Below are 27,439 nucleotides of genomic sequence, written 5' to 3'. Positions count from 1 at the left end.
AGTTCTCTCCCTGGGAGCCTTTCAGTCACTTTACTCTCTCGGCAGGGAATCGGCACTTGAATCAACTGGAATTCAACTTGAATAATAAAAGCATCAGGCCCGTCTTTATTCCCTCTGGGACATTCTCTACTGGGACCCACATGTTATAAGAACAGATGAAGCCATCAAGCAAGTTTTTTCCAAAGAGCTGCACTGCTGCTCTGTTCACACGAAAAAGGTTGAAATTTGTACAAATCATTTTCATGCGATAGCTTATATACATTTTAAAACAGGTGAAACACACTGTGTACATGAAATGTACAGTTTAGTTTAGTTTAGTTTGTTTTAGCAGTGTGGTTTTCTATAACTGGCACAAACACACTGTACATGGCTGATGAGTGTCTCTACTTTCCCACAGTTCAGTTCAGTCCAAACGACAGCTGCTCATGAGCGTTTTATTACCAGCTGCGGTCCAACGGTCCTCTCGAAGAGACAACTGTCTCTCTCTCACACACACACACACACACACAAATATATGGACACGTGAGGTCCCATGACCAATCGTCATAATGAGTCCAGTGGCACATGAGGAGATGATCGAGGCACACATGTTGAGAACATCACGATAGAGATTCTTTCAAGACAACACTCACAAGAATCTCCACATCTCCAATTTGTAGATGTTTTGAGGAGGATTTCAGTTCCACACTGCAGCAGTATGAGAGTCATTTTAGATTCCCACCAACATCGAACGAGTATCCGCAGTAGGGAAAAAACAGTTATGCATAATGTGTCACTGGAGAGAAATATATATCTTCTTCACACAATATTCCAAATCGTGTGTACAAGTCAAAACTAACACAGAGGGATTTCTTCGCAAGAATTAATTTGAATTTTGGTTCAGCTTTAAAATACATGAACAACTTTTTTGGAATAGAGATCACTGATAATAAAATCTCTTTTTTTCCAGGAGTGCAGAGACAGCATTGCTACCAGTCTGGAGGAGAAGGTTTAATAAATTGGTGACAACTATGTGCTTTCATAAATTACTTTGGCTTTCATTTCTGGAGTCATTTTGAAGTGTCATGTTTAAAGCTGTAGATATTTTATTTAATGACTAGAGCTTAATCAAACACAACTGCAGAGTCGGGACTTCTTTGGTCTTTGAACTTTCCGTGCACTCAGAAATCTCTCGCAGTGCATAGCTTGAAAATATGTAACCAAGAGCAAAAACTCCAGCTTTCATATCACATCAAACACACACACACACACACACACACACACACACACAATTAAAACTAGAATCACCACCTCGCGGTTATATGCCTCTGCCAACCATATCATGTTGCACTTTACAAGCATGTTATCATTTTATCTAATTCAAAATTTTCATAATTCTTGGCCGTCTTCAGTTGTGAGGTCGCTCCGCAATCTAGTCGGTAAAATTTGTTTGTGCCAAATTTGAAGAAATTCACTCAAGGTGTTCCCGAGATATCACAATAATGTGAGCGACTTGAGGTCACAGTTAGATTGACCTTTGACCTTTGCCCACCCATTGCTGATTGGTTCATCCTTGAGTGCAGGTGGACGTTTGCACCGCATTTGATGAAAATTCGTTCCAGGTGTTCCTGCGGTATCACGCTCCCAAGAAGGGAGCAGACGGACCACCTTAAGAAACAGAAAACCTGCGCCTGCCTCGGGCCCGCATATAAAAACAGGTCAGAGGTGACCAGACACACAAAGGGAAGCAAATTCGAGAGGCGGGCTGGAAAGAGGAAGATGATTATGAACAAAATGATGCTGACGTCACACAGGAGAGAGAACAGGTACAGAGAAGAATGTGCAGGTTCATTGTCTTACTCAACCTTTCCGCTCACGCGCTTTGATTGGGCCGTGAGTGGTCTTTGTTGGCATGACTGTGTGTTTGTTCGTGGCAGAAGCAGACACACACACAAAAGGAACAGGAATCGTCATGTCGTGGCCTTTTAGTTCTGATTCAGCCTCGTCCAAAACAAAGGGCTGCTTGTTTGAACCACGCCAAACGAACAGAGGAGGTAAGAGGGCCGATCGGTTCAGTAAACACTGAACCATATCGTGGGGCTTTCTACGTAGTTTACGGGTCATGCGCTCGGCTCTAAAGTTCCCTCAGCAGGCCCATCGGCTCCATTGATGTGTCGAGTCTGACCTCCAGCCTTTGGAAAACTGGTCAGCTAACACGGCCCTTTGGCTGCGTGGCATCTACCGATCCAACCGTTGGTTTTCATTCTATTCTGCATGATTTGCTCCGTTGGTCTTAAGACTTACACAACTCAACTGAACAACAATGTTTCATTTTCATATCCCAAAAACTAAAACAAGGCATAGTATATTTGATTGATTCACTATTCCCAGTCCCAATTATTTTTTTAATGGAGCAAAGTAATGTCAGCTTCTGTTGTCAGTCAACTGGTAACATTTCATATGTAATTTCTCCTCTACTTTCCACATTTACAATCTAATAAGAGGATCTAAATTGGATTCACACATTGCTGTGTATTGTGACTCAACCAGCATCTGTGTAATAAGTGAAGTACAGAATCTCAATTTGTTTTTTTTCTGTCGTTAATCTCTTGAGAAGAGGCAGGAGACCTGAAAAGTTGGAAATAACAGCAGGATGGGAAACTTCCTCCATTGCAGCCGTGATGTGAGTCAGTCAGAGACGGGGGGGATTTCTCATTCAGTCAGAGGTTAGGTAAACATTCAGCCTCGAGAACACAACTCGGTCTCTTTTTCACATTTTCTGTGCACTTGGCAGCCGTGGTAGAAACGGGGTAAACTCCATGTTTCCGCTGATTGCTGCTGTGGAGCTGCTGGCCACAGGTTTTGTTTGGCTTCAGATGGACGGTGTGAATTCATTTTCCGTGACGTAAAGAAAAATCCTTCACGGCACTTTCAAGCTTTTGCAATGATGTACTATCAAATCAATTTCCCATGCTTCTACTTTGCTGTTTTTCCCCCGTTGAATGTGCTGTCCTGTCAAGAGAGCACAGATATGTTTGACTCCTCGTTCTATCTTCTGTCCATAAACACCGGCAACTACAAGACAGAGACTTTTACATGAGAGCAAAAGAGGATCCAAACATAGCTCGGCGTCGGCGCCCCGCAGGGCATGCAGGCTTGTTTGCACGTGGGACTGTTGTCGCCTCAAAGTCCAACAGATCTCTTCCCAGATTGCTTGGCTGAGTCTGATGTTCGCGTGTGAAAGTGAGTCCAGGCGCAATGCCTGAGTCATAAAAATGTCAGGACAAATTAGTAAGATTTACAAGCGAGGACATGTTAAGGAAAAATTTGTTTTAGACTTAAAAGACCAACAAGGACCACACACTGTCAAGTCATTTATAGATACTCTGGCCAAATTATTGAGAGGTCATTGTGATCATATCAAGTGCCATGAAGTCTCCTCTGTTACGCCCGTTGCTCATTTTCACATGAATTTCCAGAGTCATAGGAAAAAAAAGTTCTTCTTCCCATAATGTGGCCATTTGGATTATGGGGTCGTGCTATATTTGCATTCGCCACTTTTGTTGTGAAAGAAAGTGCCTTTACAAAATAGCCCAAATAACTGCAAAGCTGCCGGCTAACGAAACTAGCTGCACCCCAGATGGTTCACACTCATCCAGTTCTGGCTGAGCTTAATGGTTGACTCCAGGGACGTTCGGTTGCAACGGTTGCAAATCCAGCAGCAAAGTTTAAGCTAGTCGGTGAAGCCTTGAAGCCCCGCCCCCGCACAGAGCCCTGTGGCTTGGGAGTTCAAAGTTCATTCGAATTGAAGGCGTCTTTAGTCCAGATCACACCAGCTACAACGCTGTAAACCCTTTGGTCTCCATCAATACACCTGCCAAGGATGTAAGTAGGTGAAACTAACCGTACTGGAGATACGCAAAGGACACACAGAGACACAAACAGACAGACAGAAATCCCTTCGTTTGCAGTTAGATGTGTGAGTTGCTGTTGATCTCCAGTGCGTTCATGCCCGAGAAACAGTAGCATGGAAGAAATGATTGTTATTGTCCACTAATGAAATCCAAGAAAAGTAATTAAGTTACTTCAAGGATGATCACTTCACTTTTACATGATTTAAACAAAAACTAAACGGTTAGCTACAGAAGCTAATGCAGGGGGACAATTCATGTGTTAACTTTTGGCTCAACTTTAGGATGGAGATGTGATTTTTATTTTTGTTTGTTTGTTCCGCTTGCTTTTTATTATGCGACTTTGTATTTCCCTGTGTTGTTTTCTAAACGTCCCAGAATGAGACCCAGTTTCAGGAATACTGGATTTTTTTTCTGAAATAGTAGTTCTGCTACTTAACTGCTACATGTCCTAACCCAGTGAGGGATAGTCCGTGAAATAGGAAACATTTGAGAGCTAAGTAATCATTTCCTTTGGAGAGGTTGCACACGTCCTCCGTGCTGCCGAGTGTCTCTTAGGCCTTCACGCACCACTTGATAAGCAAAATTAATTATTGACAACGTCTCTTTGCACTTATCCCTCCTTAAAGAGTCTTGATAGGGTGAATGTGTGTGTGTGTGTGTGTGTGTGTGTGTGTGTGTGTGTGTGTGTGTGTGTGTGTGTGTGTGTGTGTGTGTGTGTGTGTGATAATGTGCGTTATAGTTCAAACGCAGCTCTTCACTTACGTCAGTGTTGCGAAACTTCCCCAATCCGCCTCATTGGGACTCAGCTCACACTCACACATCTCAATGTAACAACTCTGAATCACAACACACAATCACGCTTTGCTGCTGTCATCCTCCCACACCGGTCTTGTCTTTCTGGGAACCAGGATTTCATCATCATAATCATCACCATCATCCGACTGCTGGTGGACAGTCAATGTACTAGAGATGAGGACGCTTGCACAATGTAGGCATCTTACCATTTTCATCCCTTTGCTCAGTCCACTTCCTGAAAGCATCAGCTGCGTAACAAATTCATTGCCACGGCCTGTAATGCATTTTGTGTTGGTGTTACGACTGAAATGACAAGACTAAGACCCTCCAGCCACGCTCGCAGCTCTGTGAGGCTGCACGTAGGCACAGTGGGCTCAATGCTAACAACATGCTAACACTGACAACGCTAACATGCTGGTAAAGAGCTGCTGAGAGGCGATCCCGAGTGTCAGCAAGAGAACACAGTCTCATTGCATGCAGGCGAAAGACTGGGAAAAAAAGACAAAAGGTGTGTTGGAGCTGTGTGTGTGTCTGCAACGACCACCAGAGCTGCAGTTAAGGCCAACCTGATCAAGTCCAACCAGGTCCAGTCGAGCCCAGGGAGGCTATGGTGTCTCTCCAATGCTAACATAGTGTTAGAGAGTTAGGAAGGACAGAAATAATATCTCTATAAATAATTGTGACCAGTTTTGAATGTTTTGAATGTATTTATTATTATTTCTGCAAAAAGCATGGACGCACAAAGTGAGGGCGCTGCGGGCACCTCCTGAAAAAACGATTAAGTTTAAACTTGAGTGTTACAACTTCCCCTTTTCTTCCTGGGATACAGGACTGGAGCACTACAGCCCCGACAGCCACTGCTGTAATGTTTGATTGAATTAGATTTACCCACAGCGGGCCCAGCTGTTGGCCGCTGTCGCTCAAAACAATACGAGTGAGCAAACTGTCAACAATCAATCAACAGCAGAACCAAACAGGTACTAAAAGGTCTTCTGAGAACGTGACAGTTGCTTGAGGGTAAGGCCATGAATGTGCACCTCAAATAGTTTGCATTTTTCTGCAGACACAGAAGTGCACGCACACACACACACACACACACACACACACAAAATCTCATTATCTCCTGGATGATAAGATCTTCATTTCATTGCGCCACGCACTCGGAATGAAAATCAAACCCATCATTATGTTTGGCTTTAAATGCTGCGGACGAGTTTCAACATTTTCAAAAAATGAAACAACTGAATTCTTTGTACACGTGAATCAATGACACAGTGTTCACCGTCACTTGTTTAAAAGCCCGGAGTAAGATGGAGGGTATTTGCCGTTTGATCCCAGGAGACATTGAGGGCTGGACGAAAGAGATGAAAGCTGCATGGCGTCCAAACCTTATAGAGAGCAGCGTCAACAACACGGAGCGTGCCGTAAGAAAACAGAGGAACAGAGAGAGACAAAGAGAGGAAGATGGAGAGATGGATGCCAGGAGATAAGGGAGGCAACGCAACAACACGTTAAGCTAACACAGACAACCTAGTTTGGTTTTCCCACGAGACGTACAGTTGGTCCCAGTGACACACAACACACACACACACACACACACACACAAACATAGTCAAAAACACAGAGATCCCATCTGCCCCGGCGCCTTAATCAGCTTATCACTCGCCGCACTGGAGCAGTTCAGTAGGACTATATCAAGCTTTGACATACATTAGAGATGCTGCTGAGATCAAGCGATACACTCTTCCTAAACACGCACCCCCCACCTCCGTCGCACACACACGTCCATCACACTGAAACTGGCAACCCACAGATCCTGGCTTCGGCGTGCAAAAGGAAGCCCCACACACACACACACACACACGTTTTCATCCCAAAAAGATTGGAATCGTCCTCTGCATGTGAGTACCATTAAAAAGCAATACACACGCACACTTGGAGGCTGAGAGGGGGGAAAAAAAATGTAATAAAACACAAAACAAGTCGGGAGACACGCAACAGTAGCACACACGTGCATAAACAAACTGTGACCAGGATGCCAAAGCCCAGCTGATCTCTCAGTAAATATGGACATATGGTCAGCCTCTGCGGAGAGAGAGAGGGAGAGAGAGATGACACAAGAGATGGTTTTTGGAGCGCTTCGCCTCTTCCGTCCACAGGGAGACGTCTTATCCTCTCGGGACACGTGCTCCTCCTCGCAAAGCTGGAGCGTTTAGCCTTTTTGGACTCTTCGCATCAGCCGGGGGGGTCAGAGGTGTCCGTGACGTAACAACAAGACCTGCCCCGGGATGAACAAGGGGAAGCGTCGTGCCAGGCCGGCTCGTTACGTAAGCTCCACAGAGCGGTTCGGAAGAAGCGATGGGGACTTGTGTACAACAACAACAACAACAACAACCACGTAATAAGACGGTGACAGCTTGGAACAGAACCTGGCAGCTGTGATCTCTGACTCACGCTCACTGAGAAGTTTATACGTTTAAGATTTTGAGTCATTTCAGGTGTGACTTAGAAAAGTCCCGTTCACTCAAGGATATTGATTGGTCATTGATCATTTCATAGTAAAATATAATATTAGAATGGTGCATGTCTATGTTTGAGTTCATGAAAAGAAAAGTTTAGCTCATCGTTACTTTCAAAATGAGCTTGATGCTCTTTTTGAACTTTTAGAAAACGCATTTAAAAAATGTATTACAGGTCATTTCTTTGTTTACTGACCAGCACGTTTATGTGGAAGCACATTAATATGCTCCCGACTTATAAAATTGAGCTGCTGGACTGATTGCACTAATAGCAACGTTACGTCTCTGCTTCTCTTTTTTTTTTTATTTAAAAAAATAAGAGACTAAATTCATCTGCAGTGCTGCTGAAGGCTCTACATAAGCAGCAGCTGGGACAGACGGCAGTAATACTCGTAACACTGAGGGAAAATATGGAACTCCTCTATGGTTTCACCTGAACCCTCAGCGGAGGCCTCGGCACAGCTTCAGTTCTTGCTGACCCAAACTAGACGGAAACTTACCGTTATTAACAAACGGCCACGCACAAACCCACTGCCAGAACTTTAATACTGCCAAAGATATTCCTGATCGTTCCAGAGGGGAAACTTCCCCCTGATTAAGTTTCAACTTTGGATGGAATAGTCCTGCACCTCCCTACTGCCACGAGGGCCGAGTTGCAGGACTCACTTTATTTTTCATAAGAGCCTCCCTCATCCTCTCTAGAGCAGCAGCTGCTCCAACACAGAGGTTATTTACTTCTCTAATAAAAGCAGGCGTCCTCGATATCTCTCCCTCTCCCAGCGTTTAAACTGCTGTGATCTGTGTCTCGGTTTAAAATCTGGCTGTTATAATCAGAGTGGCCTGTGACACCGAGCAGGCTGCTGTCAAGATGTATGGGGCAGAAATAATAAATTGTTTTGCAACAGCGCTCCACCACGCACCCCTCCAATCCTTACGGCCACCCACTCCCTCTGAACTACAGAGCTTGTGAGAGCAGTAAATCACGTAATGCCAAGTGCGATGAGGTCACGATGCAAAGGGCGCCGGATTGTTGACAGGCGAGCAGGCGACCGGGAAGCAGTCGCAGGAACGGTCGCGGGGGCCCCGCAGGACCAGCCGTTTGAGAGAGACAAAAACCACCAGATATCAGAAGTGGCATTTGATCCCCAACAGCCAGGCCGAGCTTGGGATCAAAAGTTTGGGTTTGAAAGTTTGGGTGCTCATAAGGGTTAACATCATGAAATTGCATCATGGGAAACGTTGGCTAAAAATATTCTGAGACCCCGAAGTACCTGAACGTAAATCCCGGCTGGTCACAATAACGACTTCACGGGGCGCTACAAAGTCCAAGAGCAGGGTTTGCACTCGTGTCGACATTTTCTTTATGATTCTTCAAACCTAAATAACGACGTCTCTCTTCTCTCACGAACTGGACCCGCACCAGGTTTTTTGAGATTATACACATTTTACACATTTGGCAGCAGCAGCAGCAGCAGCGCTTCATGAACCCTCAAACAAACACTGACGATCAGACGGCCGGCGGTTTGCAGCCACATGGCGGAGCCAGGCTGTGCTTTAAGTCCAGGAAAGAAAAACAGCGAACACGTACATACTTAAACATTTTTCCATTTTATTATTAATTGTTTAGAATACACAACTGTAAAGCATTTTGGATCTCTCACTTGAAGACTCTTTGGGCGCCTCGTGCCGGTTTCAACAGCACACTTTGTTCACCGCCGCCACGCGTTCCCCCGGCCCTCTGTGCGCCGCCGCTCCGCCGTCGACCACGAGACGGGACAGGTAGCGGAGAGGAGGAACCCGGCTGGTGCTCGTATACTGAATGTGCTGCAACGTTAAAACAGGAAGTAGTTGCGGAGGTGCGGAGAACTGGCACAAAGTGGGAGACGGGCCTCCCTCCCTCGCTCCCACTGAGCCGAACAGGAAGTAGAACAAATACACGGCGGCCTCTCACTTTCTTTAGGTCATGTGTTACACTTAGATTGCCACTCAATTACGTGACCGGCGCCTGTATTCTGTGTGTGTGCGTGTGTGTGTTTAAATGGGACCCTACGTGTACTGTAATTGCCGTAGATGTGATCAGATTGCACTTTAGAGCGGAGATTGAATTCTGTACACAAAGTTGAACATTAAAAAATACATTAAGTTAAAAACTTTTCCAAATAAATATTGGTCATATATTTGTCAGTATGGCAAGTGCATCTTCCTGAGACACTTTCAGAACCGCCATGGATATCTTCTTGTTTTTTCATTTCTGTTATACTCTTTTCTGCCTGCCTTTTACCCGTCCTTTGAGTTTCTCTCCATTCTTACAAGATACAAAATAACTTTTTCCACGCCACACATCCTTCACGCCACCTCTGAGCTTGACGCTTATCGTATGACTTGCTCCTCCTCGTGCACGCAGAGACACACACACACACACACACACACACACACACACACACACACACACACACACACACACACACACACACACACACACACACACACACACACACACACACACACACACACACACACACACACACACCGTATTTACTGCAATAGACCTGAATGTGCGTCTGTGCCGTGAGGTGATCATCCGCAGAGCGTGCGCTTTGTCGACGTGACGGAAACCCTTCAAAATGAATGGGTCCAAAACTCGCATGCTGACAGAAATGTGTATAATAACAGTCTTACAGCCCAGAGTTTTTTTGTTTTTTTTAAAAATACAAATGTGTTTATGGAAGCTTTTTCTTTTTATGTGAAGTTTCACAGTATCAATGTGGTTCTCTTCCTCCAGCAGTTTGCAGCCAAGTTCCAGTGGCTTTGTGCTGCGGAGCTCCCTGGTACACACTCACACGCACAGACACACACACAAACTAAGTACCTTAACATGAGGAACCACAAACTCAATGTCCTCTGCCTTCATCCTCACCATCATCATTTATACCAGTCTATTATTGCTTTCGTATACCGATGTTGTTACACAAGATCAAGTGCAGGAAAACGTCTCGTCCGTTTAGTCCTGCGGGGAAGCAGTCCTGACTTGCAGCCCGGAAAACAATCACTGATGTGTAACTTCCAAAACAAATGTCTTCACAGGAAAATGAACAACTACTGGATTATCCTTAAATGTGACGTAAGGCAGCAGAAGATGTGCTTTTCCTTTCTTCAGATGTACAAAAAGTCATTTCAAGTCCTCGCCGGTCTCTATACGTTGGACACGGCGCTGTTGGTGTCTCGTGCCTGACGGATGCCGTACAGCCACTTGATGACTCGAGCGTTCCTCTCGATGACGGAGATCCCGTACGGGACCCGCTCGCTGGCCCGGGCCACCCCGTCGTCGTCCTCCTCCTCCGCCCTCGCCCGGACGGCCTCGTCCCCGCACTCCGAACTGGGCGTGCTGACGCTGCGGAGCTTGGAGACGGACACGATGTCCGAGTTGGCCCTCGTGAAGCGCTCCACTCCACCCATGCCCTCCACCTCCCCTGGGTCCAGCCCGCAGTAGTTGAAGAAGCGCTCAAGGTCAGCGGTGGCGCGGGAGTAGCGGTCGCTCAGGTCCGACTTGGAGCGGTGCAAGGCCGGGTGCTTGCGGCCCGACCCCTTGGAGCTGGCGTTCGATATGCGGGTGAAGGCGGGGGAGGCTGGCGGGAGCATGCCGGCTCGGAGCAACATGGGACTAGGCGGCAGGTAGACTGGAGGCGAGGGCAGGGTTTGGGAAGGGACGGTGAGCTGGAGCTGTGGCTGGGACTGAGAGGGTGGAGGAGGTGGTGGAGGTGGGCCCTGTGGGTGCGCGACCTGGCCCTGGGCAGTCTGTCTGGGCCTGAGTTGGGGCTGCAACATGGCCCTCTGAGGCTTCCTTATCTCAGCCTGTGGCCGAACGTCCACTCTGCGCACTGTCACCGAGTTGGGGGAAATGTAGGACGCTGGGACCCCAATGCGGGGAACCCGCGCTGGAACAGGGGGCGGCCGGCGGGCGGGTTCTGCCGTTGGGGTCCGGAGGTTGTTGTTGTTGTTGAGCGGAGACGAAGTGCAGGAGGAGGTGGATGAGGAGTTGATGGTGCCGTGATTCAACGGTTTGAGGTTGTTGAGGAGCCGGTTGCTCCTCTCTTGTTCTGCTGAGAGGCTACTGCCGATGCTCTTAGCTCCCGACGAGGGAGATGACGAGGAGGGGGAGGTGGAGGAGGAGGACTGGGAGCAAGGCATTGGTCCATCGCATACATCATTGATGAGATTGTTTAGAATATCCAAGTTAAGAGCCGGTCCTCGCCTCCATCCCGGCGGATCCCTCCCTCCTCCGTTCTCCAAATCAGCCGGGCAGCGGGGAACTTTGCGGGCCGGCGGAGTGCTTATCTGGCACTGGAGCATCATCCCCGGGGGAACCAGGGGCTTGCGGATGATTGGTGCTTTGATGGGGGCCTGGCGGGTGAGGGCCACCTGCTGGCTCTTCACGTACTTGGCCTTGTCGGCCTCCAGGCGCTCCACGGCGCTCAGCTTGCGGGCCCCGGGCTCGACCTGGCGACGGAAGTAGTCCGGGCCCTTGTGAAGTATTCGGAAGGGCATGGAGGAGGTGAAGGGGATCCCGGCCAGGCGGCCGTCCGACGGCCGCAGGGTCTCCACCGGCATGCTGGAGGAGCTGAGAGAAGGAAAATATGCTCCATCAGTTAAAAGGTTTTTGGAAACGGAATAATGTACAAGAGCAAACATGTGTTTATTTATATATATATATATATATATATATATATATATATATATATATATATATATATATATATATATATATATATATATATATATATATAAATAAATAAAGTGGTTTATAACAACGCCTGGACACTAGGAGAGATAAGTTAGACAAGAGACCAACAGAACTGACAGGGGGAGGTGGGTGAGAGGGGCTTTAATGGCCAACGAGCATCCTTTTAGAGCTCCCACATGTCTTCTCTAAGCTGAAGAAAATAGCTCTTTTGTACCCTGTCTTTTCTTCTTACTCTCCTCCCCCTCTCCCTCCCTCCCAGAGCCCCCTTTAACTTCCTTACCGGTTGCTGTGCTGCTGCTCTCGCTTCTCTCCGTTTAGTCCTCCTTTTCCTCCCTGTTGCCCCCTCTTGCTCTTTTATCTCTCCTCTCCACCGAGTCCACGCTCAGTGAAAGGCTACTTGTGGGACGGGGTCAGTTGGGGTCAAATTCCACATCGGGCCCGGCCAGACCACCTCTATCAAGCTCGGTGGTGACCCAGAAGAAGGTCTTGGCTGCGGATCGGGGTCACCGGTCAGGCACAGTGCCGCCCGCCGATTGGGAGCTCTTTAATCCGAAAGTCAGTATCCGGCAGATCGGTGACGCGGCAGCCTTTGAGGTCCGGTTCACGATCTGTGTCCGACTTGTCCGTCAAGCCCGTCCGCCTCTCCAGCTGCGAGCTGACACACAAAATAAGCCGGCCGGCAGCTTAGCACGAGAGCCCCACGGTCCTGGAGAGGGTTACAAAGAGATGGAAGTCCAAGTCAGATAACAGCATAGCTCTCAGTTTTCTGCCCGCCTCTCATTAACAAAAGCCACACACTGATATATACACACACTCACACACACACTCACTCACACACACACAAACACTTTTCCGGCTGACAGACGGGGGACTCTCTTCAACACTGAAGTGGAGCAGACGGGACAGGCTTTAAAACAGAGTCTGGCTCCTCCCAGCCGGCCAATCACATGTCAGGCCGGGAGCCTCGGTGGAGCACAGGAGGCGGGGCTAGAGGTGGAGGGGGTGCAGGAGGTGTGTTTGCATTGGTCCCCCTCAAAAGGGTTTCTGACCAATTGGACCCATCCCCCCCCCTCAGAGCACAACAAAACATCGAGGCAGGGTTTTCATTCAAATGAAAATTCTTTGAAAGGGAGAAGGGGGGCGAGGGGGGGGGGTAAAAAAAAAAAAGAGAGGACAACGGGCAAAACAGCTGCAATCTTTTGCATGGACTTGCATCGAGCCCAGCAGGGTGCTCTAAAAACACTGTGGAAAATCCTGAAAGCCTGCACAACTGTTCCTCGTGCTGCGCTCTTTGTCTTCACCGGCGCAGAAGAGCAGACGAAGTGTGAGCGGCAGACGGAGAGTAAACAATAGGCTTATTCCAAGTGTAATCATACTCAGATTTGGGTTTTAACCGTGTCCTGGTGCTCTGGCCATCATGTCTTTGACAGCTGAGAGACACAACAGACAAAGAGAGGCAGTAAAGCCCCCCACCACCCCCCACACATACGGTTCATCAGCACCCAATTACTGTATTTCTGGGTTTTAGAAAAACAATTCTCCCCCGCTTTCATCCCTTCCTGACTGCTTCAAATCGTTTACAACATTTCACTCCAGGGTTACATCACACCCAGTTCTCCGTCCCACTCCTCCTCACAACCTCCACCTCCAACATATCTATTCGCACATTTTTAATTAGTCTTTTTATAGCAGTCTTCCTTCCCGTCTCTTATAACATGTGACTCTGTTTCCCCCTCACTCTCATCCCTGAACAGCAGACCAGCAGCAGAGAGAAAGAGCAAAAGTGATCATGACAGCTTAGACTTGAACGGACAATCTCTCTCTCTCTCACACACACACACACACACACACACAGAGAGCTTGAAAACCCACAGATATGCACAAACAGTCCCACACTTCGCTTTCATCTCGACAGTGTGACAAACCAAAGGGAGGTTTAAAATAGTCTCGCTTGAATTACAAACACATTTGCATCACAGAAAAATAATGATTCACAAACATTCACCGACCGAGAGCCTTTGGGCAAAACTCTGGGGGAGATCAGAAGATGGAGCAAGAAATACAAAAAAAAAAATACTCTTATGGAAATGCAATGAAGAAAGTGATCTGAGTGAGAAGAAAATGTAGCGTCTTCGAGGCAAAGAAAGGAGGGATTGTGTTCAGTTAGTTTCAGTTACAGGAAGACAGAAACCCAAGAGACGCACACAAGACGATGATGACATCATCAGTCTCCATGATACTCAGAGCAAGACACACACACACACACAGAAACACACACACACCTGTCTTCAGACTCTTGAGCTTTAATGAGTTAATATAGTACTCCACTGACTTGCACACTGTTGGGCTCTGGAGGATGAACAGCTTTGAACATTTAGCCTCGAGCAGCTGACTTTTTCCCCCCCGTTTTTTAAACTTGCAGTATTTTGCGTCAACCAACGCTGACTCAAGTGACATCACCTGAGGCAATTTATCAGGCTTTACACCCCTCTCCCTCCCGCTCTGGAAACAAACAGTTTTTTTTTACTAAAACCTTTTTTTCACATATGTAAAAGCAGTGTTCTAATAAAGACCATTTTCCACCGGCTGAACATCATATTTTCTGTAAGTCGTATACATGTGACCAGTCATAAAAACTAATACTAAGATGAGGAAACACACCAACTTGGCCGATCTACCTTTTCCACAACATGGCAAGGCTCCCTTCCTGACCCGCACTTTAAAACGTGATTCCTATTGTGGACAAATCATGTAAACACATAAGATCTTGGGATCTCTCTCCACTTCAAAACACAAGGATTTAACAGCCATGCAAGCTGTGTGCCTGAAAACACACACACACACACATTTCAGTTGATCACTATAATCCCATGATCCACTCATTATTTACTTTATTTGTTAACAATAAATAATAATAACAGTTAAGTAGAGGGAAAAAGAGTCTGAAGGACTCAACAACAGTCATTGTTGATACAAGGTTCCAAAATAATAAAAGGATCTGCAGCAAAGAACTGAAACGGGTCAAATAAAAGCAGCTCCATTAATTTAGGCTGCATTGGGATCAGATTATGGGAGTGTGTTCATGCAAAAACCCAGTTCACTTTCTTTATCGGCCGTGAGAAGACATGCAAATATATGCAAGCCTGGAATAAAAAACAGGCAGCTTTAGCAGTTCGTCACCTCACGGTCTGCAGGGTCAGACAGCTAAAAGGCCTCCAATTGATCCAGCAACAGCACGAGTCCACAGATCTGTGTGTGTGTGTGTAATAACTTTCTTGGAAAACAAAACGCGTCTCTCAGCTTGTCCGTCTTGTTTTTCTTACTTTCCGTTCATGTTCCGTTCTGCTGTTTCACAAACGGCTGATGTCTCGAAGAAGAAGAAGAAGAAGAAAAAGAAGAAGAAGAAGAAGAGACGGGGCGCCGACCGCAGCGACAGGACGATATTTCTGTTCCGCGATGGAAACTTGCTCGGTTCGACTATTGCGTGCTAACCACTGCGTTGTTTTGAATTCGACTGCCATTTACATTTGGCTTTCGAACCGCGAAATATTAGCTGGTAAATGCTAGGTTTTGTGTTTTTTTCTATAGATGTCTGCTATGCGTGTGTGTGGGGATGGGAGGGGGGTGAGATTGTGTTTCACAGCGTGTGAGCGAGTGAGTAATACTTTAGAAAAGACCAGAAATAAGAGATAAAAGATCTTCGTGACCCGAGATGCCACAATAAGGATGGGAGAGGAAGCTCCAGCTGAAAGGAAAGGGTGACAGCGGAGTACGGTCATCGACCAACCGGCCTGCTGAAGACTAATTACAGGGAGAGCTCATGACTGAGGCTATTGGCCTCGCCAACAACTTAACAAGTTACCGAGTGACTGAATGAAGAGCAGACGGCACCACAAGGAGGGGAATGGGTTTCGGTGGGAGACCCGAGAAGAGGTTTATACGTTTTCTTCCTGCAAAATGTCCTGGAACAACAAAAACAAAACAAGATGCAGCCGGTCCGAACATGGAGGGGCAGGAACGAGGTGCATTGGTACGTGTGGTCACTGTCTTTCTACACTAGAAAACAATGTTGAAATCATTCAACCTCTGAGAAAATCTCTGTATTGTAAATGTTCTTTGAAAGAGTCACCCCAAGCAGAGCGAGAGAGGAAAAAGGATGAGGACGAGGGGGGAGGAGGGGATAGCCGTGGCGGGTTAGTCACTGGTGACTTCACAGGTTCGTCGCCCGCTGGAGGGACAAGCAGGAAGCACTGACGCATTTCACGACAGGGAAGACAGAAAAACAAACAAAACACATTCAGCTGGAGTGTTTGCGTCTGACTGTGAGGGAGCAGTAGGTTGACCCCGTTTTACGATGACCTTAGCCCGTGTATCTCTGGGCTATTGGACTTGTCTCTTTGCCATGAGGCCTGTACACAACCACTAACCGCTGCCAAACAACAAATTTTAAAAAGCAGCGCAACTAAAAAACAGGAAGACAAGAGTAGACCGAAGATGATCCTAAAGGACCAGTAGATGCAGACATACACAGTGCAGAGAGAGAGTCAGTTACAGAGGAGCGTATCCATGGCGTGGATACAGGGTCTCGGCAGACAGTCACAGCTCTTCAGCCATACTTGCAGCTAAATGCTATTATCAGCATGCTAACATTTATTATTTAGCACTAAAAATGTTTTTTTTTTTAAAGTTCAGCCGAGGTTATAAACAAACTAAAAAAAGTCAGCAATAGTTAGGATATCGCCAGAGTCCTTTGAATTCATCCTGTTCGGTTTTTGAGATATTTACAGTTGTTATTGAGACTTTTGGACCCTCCGATCCATCATCAATAGAAGTGTTTAAACTGTGAAAACAACATAATAATAATCAAAATCCGCGTTTGTCTCTGTGATTCAGCTGGATTCAGGAGCTGCGTTATTTATTAAAAAGAGACAGGATAGGAAATAAGAGAGGAGGTTGTGAAGGGAGGACCATCCCATAACATTTCCATGATGGGATGAACACTAATTACACTGCAGGCTTAATGAGCTCAGTTAAGCATCTTTCATGAATCTTCTGGTTGAATGAGAATCTGAAGAAAAATAGGCCAAAACCTGGGTACTAAGATAAACGAAAAGAAAAAGAAAAATCAGGTTGTGTGGGTGCAACATAAGCCCCGGCTTGTCGCCCCACTGGGACACCCCGGCTTCAGTTTGTAAGTCAATAAAAGGCTTAAAAAGAAGAGTTCATAAGGTTATCAGTTACGCCCCTACCAGGCTGATTGAGGGAGCGCCAAAGAACACTAATGAAGATGGAGAGGCGAGCGCCGGTCCTCTCGGGAGACGGCCCTTACTGCTCTGGGCACGCTGCTCATTTCCTACTGAAAACAGCACTTGGTTGGGTGGAGACGGGCACGACTGAAGAGTCTGGACTCCATGAGGTTATGCAACCATCACAGGCACCGGGTCTAGACAACCACTGGACCATAAGCAGACAGTTGTTACAGCATCTGGGTTCATCTGTGTACGACCCTCCCCCACCCCACATCCGCTGGTGTACCCTCACACACACCCGGCCGGACCCCTCCCCTCCTCCACCATCACTGTCTGCGCCTGTGGCCTCAGGAAACACACACACACCCAAAGGTGGGGGTAAGGAGGGGTCCAATGAGATCCTGTCTTGTGTGTGTAGCTGTGCACCCATTAATGTCAACATCCTCATTGTGTGTGTGTGTGTGTGTGTGTGTGTGTGTGTGTGTGTGTGTGTGTGTGTGTGTGTGTGTGTGTGTCAGGAAGAGAGTTTTGACTGAGTAGGTAATCAGTGGAGAGCAGGTGGCTCGGTCCTCCCTTGGGGAAATTTAACTCGGCCGCTAACGCAAATATACAAAAAAAACTGCCATTTGCACACATTAACGAGAAATAAAAGCTCATTCAATATGTTTTGCAACAACAAAAGCAACATAATATACTCTTTTTTTAAAAGTTTTTGAGACAGAGAAACAACAAAAGCTGGCACAACCGAGTCGGTTAAGTTATCCGGTAATCAGTCGTCTCTTCAGAATTAAACCAACATTTTGAAGATAACAACTCGATGACAGGACTCTGGACGGCAGGCAACTTTAAGTGTTGTTTGAGGTACAAAAGGTCCCCTGAGGTCAGTTCTAATACAGACATAATGAATAAGTTGATGGGTAACAGGTAAGGCAGTCAGGATGACGACGAACTAATCTGTAAATCTTTTTGGGAGATGTGTAATTTCAGTTTGTGTTTGGATCAGCGGCTTGAAGCTGGAGCAAAACTGCCAGGTAACACCCACATATCTGGAGACGTAGGTGCGCATGCAGACAAAAATGCACATTAATGAAATTACATGCCAGCTGCATACACAACGATACAGAACAACTGCATACCTGAACAGTCACGCACACACACGCAGCAATAATGGAGCAAGAAGGCAAACGAGAAAAAAAAGCAAACATCCCCCCACCCTTCAACGTGGTGATGATCGCATTCCAGAGACATAGAAACCTGGACGCAATCCCATAATGCTGTCCGCAGTCAGCTTCTGAGCCGCCACAAACACGCCCACCCACAGCCACACCGGTGTGGGAGGACCAGTGGTCACCGTGGAGTTGCCTCAATAGCGAGGTCTCACTGTTGGCTTGAATACAGGGTGTGTTTCACACTTGCACACCCCCACCATTGGGTGCACACTCACATGTACAAACTGTACTTTTTCCTCCGACAGTTAACCCTTTATAATCTCCGACTATCTTTCCACTGACAGAGAGAGAGAGAGAGGTGCAGAAAGAGCGGTCGCAGTACAGTGAGTTTCTGTCTGTTTTAGACATCAGCCTGCTGTAGTATGCCATGTGGGGCTGGGTGATATAAAGGACATTTTAACAACACGGCATTCTTTTGCTTTCACTAAAAAAGCAGGAACCGCCAGTGATGCGGACATCGTGACTGATAACGATAGAACAGCGAGAACAGTCTGGTGAGTTCATGAAATCTCATCACTGTGCTGTAGCCTTCAAAGAAAACGTGAAAAGGCAACACGTATGCCTTGTTATGATATACCACCCAGTCTTGTTTTGAAACGCTCCCCCTTTTTCTCCTTGAAATAAAAACATCCATGTGAAACTTGTTGGATGTACAACACATGCGCTCAGCCGCGCTGTTTCTCACGCCGTTACAGCTGAGGGGGCGGAGGGAATGAAAATAGTCCCGGGTCTGAGCTGCCAAATGTTATAATCAAGACCCGTATTTTTAGATTTTGGCTTTCCATCGCCAGGACAAGGGAGCACGGACTGGCACACACAAAAAGACACAATAGCTGCCGTATCAGAACAGAGCATTTCTAAACCACCACAACAAAGATCGTCTTGCTTAAGATACTATTGGCAATGATTGATTGAACGCATTCTAGTAAACATGCCACAAATGAACACAAGCACATAACGTACTGACGTAAAAATATTTGTGCCAAAACACCACTCTCATTAGTGAAGTATGCTGCCGATACCTGCAGAGCAACAAGCCCCCCCCTTGTATAAGTACACAGACACGAGCCCATGTCAACACACTGCAGGCACTCAGATCTGCTCAAGCGGGACAGGAGGTAAAGTTTACTTACATGATGTGTACGAGTCACACAGGGTCAGATCTTAAACCCAGGAAGACCAGAAAACAGACTCTTCAAAAAGATGACGCTGACAGAAAGCGGGTTTGGGGCTCTGAGTCTGACTGCGCTCTTTCCAATGTGCCGGGGAGTTGGTGGTGTGTGTGATCCTGTGTGTCCGCGGGTCAAACGAACACTAACCTGAGCGTCTCTCTCTCTCCCTCTGCTCCTCTGGCTAATAAGCTTCCCTCCTCCCCCGGCCGAGGAAGGGCCCGCCCCCTTTCTGTGGAGGCAGGAAGAGAGTCGGGAGGGCAGGAAGCAAGAGCTTTTTCCTCGTAAGTCACATGATCTTCCCGACACTTTCTCATTACTTGTCACTCTTCTGAAGTGCCATTTCCACCCCCTCTTATAGCAGCGGCGCCCGCGATGCAGGAAACCGCGCGGATGGTGGTGGTACAGGAAGGTGTCACCAGCCAACGCCATGGAGAAAACAATCAGTGCACAAGCAAACGCAAATCACAGATTGGTGAGTTTACAGCAACGACTGCTGTTGGTCCTCCTGAGGACGACGGACACTTTCCCGCTTCTTAAAAAACAACCTGCTGCTGCTTCTGCTAAAAAACAGAAAAAGCATCCTTCCTGCTTACAAGAGGAGTTTTCCTGGGAAAAGGAGCAGTCTGAAGTGAGTCCATTTGATGCCATTTTCTTAAAGTTGCAATGGCTTGTCTGTTAATCAATAGGTTGACTGACCTTAAAAGATTGCAGCCATACATTGTAGGGAACTGTCACTTGGCTGTGGGGTTTTTGACAAAAATTAACATTATGAAGTGTGTGTGTTTGAGCAGTTTCAGGGCGTTTCTATCCCAATGGCACGTTTTGAGGTTCACAGTGCTAAAAACACTACAAGGAACTTTCCTCGTTTATATTTTTGATACCCATGTGGACAAAAGCGGTAATGTGTTTGAACCAGAATGATTTTGAGCAGAATCCGACCTGGTGGTATCGATGACTGTGAGAATAACTCTATAGAAATAGCCAATGGCCTAGCTAATGGTCTCGTTTACTCACGTGGGTCAAATAGTCATCAATATAATATTGAGATGGTTTTATAACCAGTTAAAAAAAAACATTTCCTTTGAATTAGACGTATTTCCTTAGAACATATTCGCGGCAGCAGAAGAAAGCAGATAACCACCATTAATTGACTGAGTTAAGGTGAATTTACCTGACTGCTCCATCCCAGCATCCAAACAAAACACAGGCTTCCTCCAAGCTATTCCAGATAACATTCGCCTTTCCTGTCCAATAGATTTTCCTGAGATAATAAACAATGTATTCTAGTAACTGAGAAAGTCAGGGAAGGGAAGTTGGATAACACAAGGTCTGGTGAATGAAAGAAAAAGATTATGATTATAAAGGAGGCAGGGCCGAGGATATCCTGTCATTAGGGCCTCCAAAACAGTGGTTCAGCAGAAGCTTCAACTCCTGGAATACCTCCAGAGTATTGCTGTGTGTTTCCATATAAAAAGGGCCGGTGTCCAAATAACACAAAGAAATAAATGAGTAGACGCACTTGCATCTATTCCCACAAGTAGTTTATTTCACTTCCTGCACTCGGTGGCCGAGCAGCCGTTGCTCCTCACAGTCCAAACACACAACAGCGGTGCTTATTTAAAGGAGTAAGCAGGGCGGGGTGCACCGACCCACCTCCCTGTGGTGAGCGCACATGCACACGCACACACACACACACACACACAAATACATGTATACAAACAGACACGCAGGTCCAGGCACTTGCATCCACAGTCCAAAGTCAAACACACACACAAGCAGCACTGGGAAATTCTCCGGGAGGCGGCAGCGGTGAGAGGACGTCCTCGCTGTGGAAGGAAAAAGCAAATTGGCAGCTCTGAAGTAAAAAAAAAAAGGAGAGAAAAAACACAGCGGGAGTCGATGGGATGAGACAATAAACATTTCAGCTGGGTCAACAAATTCCAACGCCTTCTCCAACATTTCTGTTAACGCCACCAATCACACTGCCTCTTCCTTCCGTTGTCCCCTCCTTCCGAGGATCGGGGCAGATAATCACACATCCATCATCCTTCTTGCCCCTCTTTTGCCAGTCCCTCTCACATCCATTGAAAGCAACACGATTTCTGTGTCGGGGGAGACAGAGACGGGGGGCGGACATCCCGGCCGGCCTTTTGTTAGTGGTAAAGCACCTCCACGAAAATACACACCTTTCGCTTGCAGACACAGAGGAGGCCGGCGGATTAAGAGTATTAGTGCGAGTGTGTGGTGCCGTCTCATTTGGCCAAATAAATCCAAGATCCAGGATGCACACACACAAACACACGCACACCCACCCACCGTGAGGCCTATACAGTATTGACACTCAGTGGGTGCTTTCCTCTTTGATTCATCAGCTGGAAATGTATTTTTATAGTGACAACTGGAGAGGGCGAGGGGTGTAAAGTTACTGCAGCTCCAGCTCCTTTCTCTCATACCAAAAATCATATGCTCCGTCTCACACACACACACACACACACAGACACACGCCTGAGCAGGCCCAATCTCAGTCACCCTGCATCCTCAATTGGTGAAGATATCAATCCGGTGAGAAAAATCTTATCGGGCCGGGTCCACACCGACGCAATGTGGTGTTGACTTTCACGTGCTAAAACAAACCCAAGCAAATATTTTAGGGCATGTTTAAACATCAAGCGTTCTTTAGGGCGACGTGGGACTCGTTTCAAAGCCCTTGACCCCTTCTTTAAATCAAATGTGGCAGACAGCCTGGCAGCAGGGACCACTCCATGTTCTATGTCAATAAGGTATCTCCATGCTCCCGAAACAAACTAGAGTGACATCTTACCCTGAACTACGTCCTGCCACAAAGAAGGATACTTTGGTTAAAAAAACTGGACTATGGTCAGGTGAAAAGAGGTGATGCACAATGAGAAAACAGCCGTTAGAGATTTCAACATATACTTTTCATTTCCTTTAAAATCTCTGCTTGCAGTTTTGGCACTCACTAGAGACATGAGAGGTTCAAGGTAAAAGGTTAAATGTATTCTCTCACTAGGGGAACTTTGTTTTTAAACAAAAAGACATCATCGACATGACACAATAATTAGCAAACTAGAGCAGGGAAAGGGAATTGAATTCAAACTACACATGTACCAGTATCGGGTATCAAATTACTTACATCCAATGACACCATCCAGTTTAGAAAGCTACCTACACAACTAAATATGTTGTAACGTTACGATTTATGAACCACGTCTTGACCCTTTCCTTTCTATTCCTGTGGACTGTAATACCCTCACGGGCCACTCTGCAGACGACATGAAGACAGAATAGTAAAGGTGATCCTGATGTGACACAACAACAGGCATCTCTCACAACAGAGGCATCGTTAAAAGCCGTTTGTTTGAGCTCCATGGTTAGTAGGTCATTGGGCCCAGGGTGGAGGGGGCGGGGTGAATAATGGTTAACAAGTAGCATGTTGCTAAATGGCGACCTCCAAACAGCCTGAAGTGCTAGCAACAGGCAAAAGGACAGTGTCTCTGTCACATGCACTGAGGAAACGTAGACTTATGGGAATGAAAAATACAAAAAAAGGGAAGGGCATGATGAAAGAAATGTTGGCATGCAGACTGCTGCCGTTTGTCTCGTGGAAGAGTGAGGGCTGTGAGGAGGGACGAGGGGAGATCCCTCCAAAAATACATGAGCAAACACACCCGAACACCCACACATGCGCTTTCAACTCACACATTATGTGCGTGTGTAAGTGTGTGTGTGTATGTGTGTGTAGGGATTCGTGAAGACCAACTGATGAACCCACACTTTGTGCCGTATCAACGACGCACACAAAAAGTCATCAAACCTGATGTAGTACGTATGCAGTCATCGTTGATTCAGTCGGAACGGTCTTGTTTCCAGCTCCAGGATCCAGTTATGAGTAATGACTCAATCTGTGTGTGTGTGGGCCGTTGGCAAATAAAATAGCAGCAAACAAAAACACTACGTGTGCTCCTACACTTGACAAACAGGGACAACAAAGTAGGACAATCCGTGAGAGAGTAATGTACTTCAAAGACGGTCTTTAAAAAAACAATTCCAATTGAGCATTGAACGCAAAACGACAGCAGGCTTCATGAGGACACTCACATCGTGCAGGGCCTTCCTCCCCGCGTTGCCCCTCACTGAGCAGAGCGCTGTCCGTTTGTCTCCGGGTCACGACTTCCTCAATCGCGCGGTCTTACGCTGCTGACCTCTACGATTCAGCACAGTAAAAGACACAGCCCGCCGGGATAAGGAGTCACACTGACCTCATTCCACAGGGGGGGAGAGAGAGACCGGCCCAAATTGGGAAAACGCAAGGGCCAATGACAGAAGGGCACACCAGCCACATGACTCCTCCTGTCTAGGATATTTAGGCCAGACAGAGCTTAACCTGACTGTAAAGCTATCACAAGAAGGCAACGTGCACTCTCTAAACGTGAGATGTCATCAAGCGGAAATACTTAAGTCGAGTAAAAGCTGCACACAGCAATGACTGGGCCTTCACGCACATCGAGATACTGTTGCACTGTTGACATGACGACATCAGGAGGATGATATGGTATATTTTTTCCCGCTCATACTTATGTACTTCTGCTCTGATAAAATTGTGAATGCAATGATTTTCACTTTTAATTCTAAATTTTTAAATCAGCGCTCAGAGCTAAAAATGATGAGAAACGAAAGATGACCTCATCTCCTGGCAGTGCAGAAGATTAACGTGAACACAGAGTAACACGCCGGCACTGACGGTCAAAACACAGGACAGACCGGGGACAGAGAGACGCACAGGACAGCAGAGAACCACAGCGCTGTCCATCGGCGCTCCGTTTCTGTTCCTGTCAGGTTTGAGTTGGCAAAGTCAGCAAAACAACGCAACACCTCGACAGCATCCAGACAGCAAGTGTGAGAACTGAAGCCCCGCGGCTTTTGAGTCACTCAAACGCCTAATGCTGAAACAGGGAAACAGTGTAGGATTCGACTGTGGTGCCCACTGACACAACTCGTCAACCAAACTTGCCTTGTGCCCATCCCGGTAACCCCCCCTCTCTTCAAGCACGTGAGTATGTACAAATTTTAAGAATGGCCAGCTGCAGTCTGCAATGAAAAACAAACCACATTTTCCTATGTGTGTCTGCAACAATGATGTTGGCTATAATGTTATAGGCCACAGCTAGTGGAGCATAGTCTATCATAGGCCACACTATTAGATGCTGTTTTCTTTCCATTATGATGGATGTATGTAGTTTTGGGAGGAAAGAAAAATATATTTTCCAGCTATATCTCAGGCTTGGTGTCACACAGAGCTGGATGAGCTGAGAGAGAACAGAGAACATCACCGCCGGCATTAGGGTTATTTATGCATGCCATCACTGCAGGCTGATGTAACAGTCAGAATTAAATGTTCCAGCGTGTCCGTCTGGGTGGCAGCTATGTTAAGCACAAACTGTAATATCACAGCCGCTGATATCTACCCCCTTAGTCCTTGACAGCCACATTCACAGTGCTAGGACCAAAATACTAAGAAGTTAACAATAGGATGGACAAGACACCAGGCAGGGGGGGGGGGAGGAAACAGAAAAGAATTATGAACCAAATGTGAAATATGGTGACATAATAGAGTATTTCCTCCTAATTGGAGCCTCAGCAGTTAAACCGCAGAGATATTACATCTTTAAATGCCTCCTTACTTGTTTTGTCAGCACAGAACCCAAAGAGAGTCAATCTATAATGATATAAAACAGAGTAGGAGGCCAACTTCTGTGCCAAAAAAGTAGTATTATTTGCATTTGGCGCCAAACAGTGAAGAAAGTCTGCTCAAATCAATTTAAAATTGTTCGAAATGGAAGTACGACGGGGGTTTTTGTATTTATTAGACACAAATTCCAGTTTCTCTGTAGAGTTATTCAGAAGTACTGGAGCATGAGTTTTAAAATAATTTTGCCCACCAGCGTTGCAAAGCTGCTGAGCTAAGCTCCTGAATTAGACAAAAGGCTGCGTTACCGGTGCAGCTTAATAAACCAACATCATCCAAGTGCATTACATAAGCACAAGCCCATCTCCTGCTTTGATACCACTGATGTTAAAGCCCGTCTCCTGGATAGGACACTGGTGGGTTGTGGTGGGCCTCTGTCTTCAGTTAAAACCCACCATAAGCTTCTTTCCAGACATCACCAACCCATACTCATTTGATGTTTTCCCTTGTCTCAATGAAGGAAACAAAGTCTCTGCGGATTCTTCAAAAGGCAGATGTGAATAACAGTAGGCAGCTCCGCACCGGGCTATACTGTATGCACTCTGTCACGCACCATTTTGAACCTTTGAAAAGCGTTGTGCTTTTTCCATTAAGGCAAAAGAAATAAAGTCAGCCGACTGGTTTTCTTGTTTTTTTCCCCCCCAAGATGAATGCTCACTCTGAAGGGGCCCATCATTTTGTTTTTTAAAAAGACCCCACGCTGACAAGCAAACTGACTTCTCTAGACTGCGGGTTGCACATTCCTGGCCTGGGAACGATCTAGACGGGAAATTACAAGGTGGCGTGTGTGTTTGTTGCCGTTGCCCACGGTGAACAGCTTTCGCAGGTCTATTGTGAGTATGAGCCAGGTATTAAGCCTAAAAAACAGTCGACTTTATATCTAATGTAACAGGGTGGCGCAGGAGACACGGTCAAGAGAGACACACAGCAAATGGTAATTCTGCCAGATCATTAGGTCCGGAGATGACCTTTGACCTAACAGCAAAGAGGAGAAGAGAACAGAAACTGGCAAGTCCTGACTGTTAAGTCATCTGCTTAAAAAAAAATCCAGACTTTTTTTAAATGACTCCGCACTCAAACTGCTGACTCAAAGAGAACACAACCAGTCAGATAAAGGGAGGCACATCTGATTCAACAGCAGCGTCCATCAGGCCTCAACTCCCTCCTCTGATGAAGAGATCAGCACAGCCAAACTGTGTCTCTTGTGTGACCTTTATACCAGACTCACATCCTCATCAAGTGGACTTCCGCTTTCTAATGCAACAGGCAACATGTTACTTCACGTCAATGTTTTTTTTCCCATTCTCCTGGAGTAAACAGCCTGATTTCCCAACATCACCTCCCCCAGTAAAGTCATCTCTGCAGGACCAAATGAGTTGACCTCAGATAGATTAGAGACCTTTGCAGGGTAACTGGGGCATGAACATCACAAAGAGAAAGGCTGAGTCACAAACCTTACCCAATAGAGAACAGTAACTTAACTAGTCATGTAAATGGCCATGTTGTAAATCCTGGAACAATGAAGCACAGCTTGCTGGCTGCCCTTTGCTACTGAATTCAAATACTGTAGTTAAAACCCACAGGTGTCAAAAGAAACGAACTCTTTTGGTTGAGCTCGACTGTAAACTGCACGTTATATTTCTGAGAAATACTCAACCAGCTGCGAGGGGCCCGCGAAATGAATTCAAACGCTTTCTTTGTTTTGTTTTTTTCATATAGCGTTAGCTTAAAAATACCTCCATTAAGCTGAGGTTACACATATTTTGGTCCACACGACCAGTTTTATAAAAATATTTGAAAAAGACCTTCTCACCGGAATCCACGGCTCTTTTGGGAAGACGGTGTATTTATTTGTCGTGTGTCGAAGCCGTTATTTGAAGACGCATGCAGACGTCGTGTTGACTCATTAACATCAGATTGGGTCCACTTTCACCGAAACTTTCAACGTTGGCGCGGCTGATACCATGAATGACCAACCAACCGCGCTGTCTCACATACCTGGGCCGAGTACACCTATGAAACATGATTCACAAACAACGTGTACGTTATTAAGAGGCGATATGTGACTGGCCAT

At 46.4% G+C, this 27,439-nt stretch overlaps 1 protein-coding gene across 3 annotated transcripts; it reads right to left on the bottom strand.

The window, feature by feature from the left end:
- Positions 1-8,820: 8,820 nt before the first annotated feature.
- Positions 8,821-27,271, bottom strand: wu:fa11c10 (protein FAM110A). 3 transcript variants are annotated; one of them, XM_068598516.1, is made up of 3 exons: positions 27,179-27,271; positions 12,229-12,654; positions 8,821-11,825 (listed from the first exon to the last, which is right to left on the bottom strand). In XM_068598516.1, the coding sequence occupies exon 3, from the start codon at positions 11,813-11,815 to the stop codon at positions 10,400-10,402; it is 1,416 nt and encodes a 471-aa protein (XP_068454617.1). In that variant the 5' UTR covers positions 11,816-11,825; positions 12,229-12,654; positions 27,179-27,271; the 3' UTR covers positions 8,821-10,399. The 3 variants fall into 3 exon arrangements, with proteins under 3 accessions (XP_068454617.1, XP_068454619.1, XP_068454618.1); XM_068598518.1 differs by having other exon boundaries at positions 27,171-27,236; XM_068598517.1 differs by lacking the exon at positions 27,179-27,271 and adding an exon at positions 19,560-19,739.
- Between the last annotated feature and the right edge of the window lie 168 nt (positions 27,272-27,439).

The sequence above is a fragment of the Clinocottus analis genome, unplaced genomic scaffold (genome assembly GCF_023055335.1).
Source record: "Clinocottus analis isolate CAN_PGR_092001 unplaced genomic scaffold, fCliAna1.0.p SCAF_4, whole genome shotgun sequence".
Classification (NCBI taxonomy): Eukaryota; Metazoa; Chordata; class Actinopteri; order Perciformes; family Cottidae; genus Clinocottus; species Clinocottus analis.
This window is presented reverse-complemented; position numbering and strand designations above follow the sequence as displayed.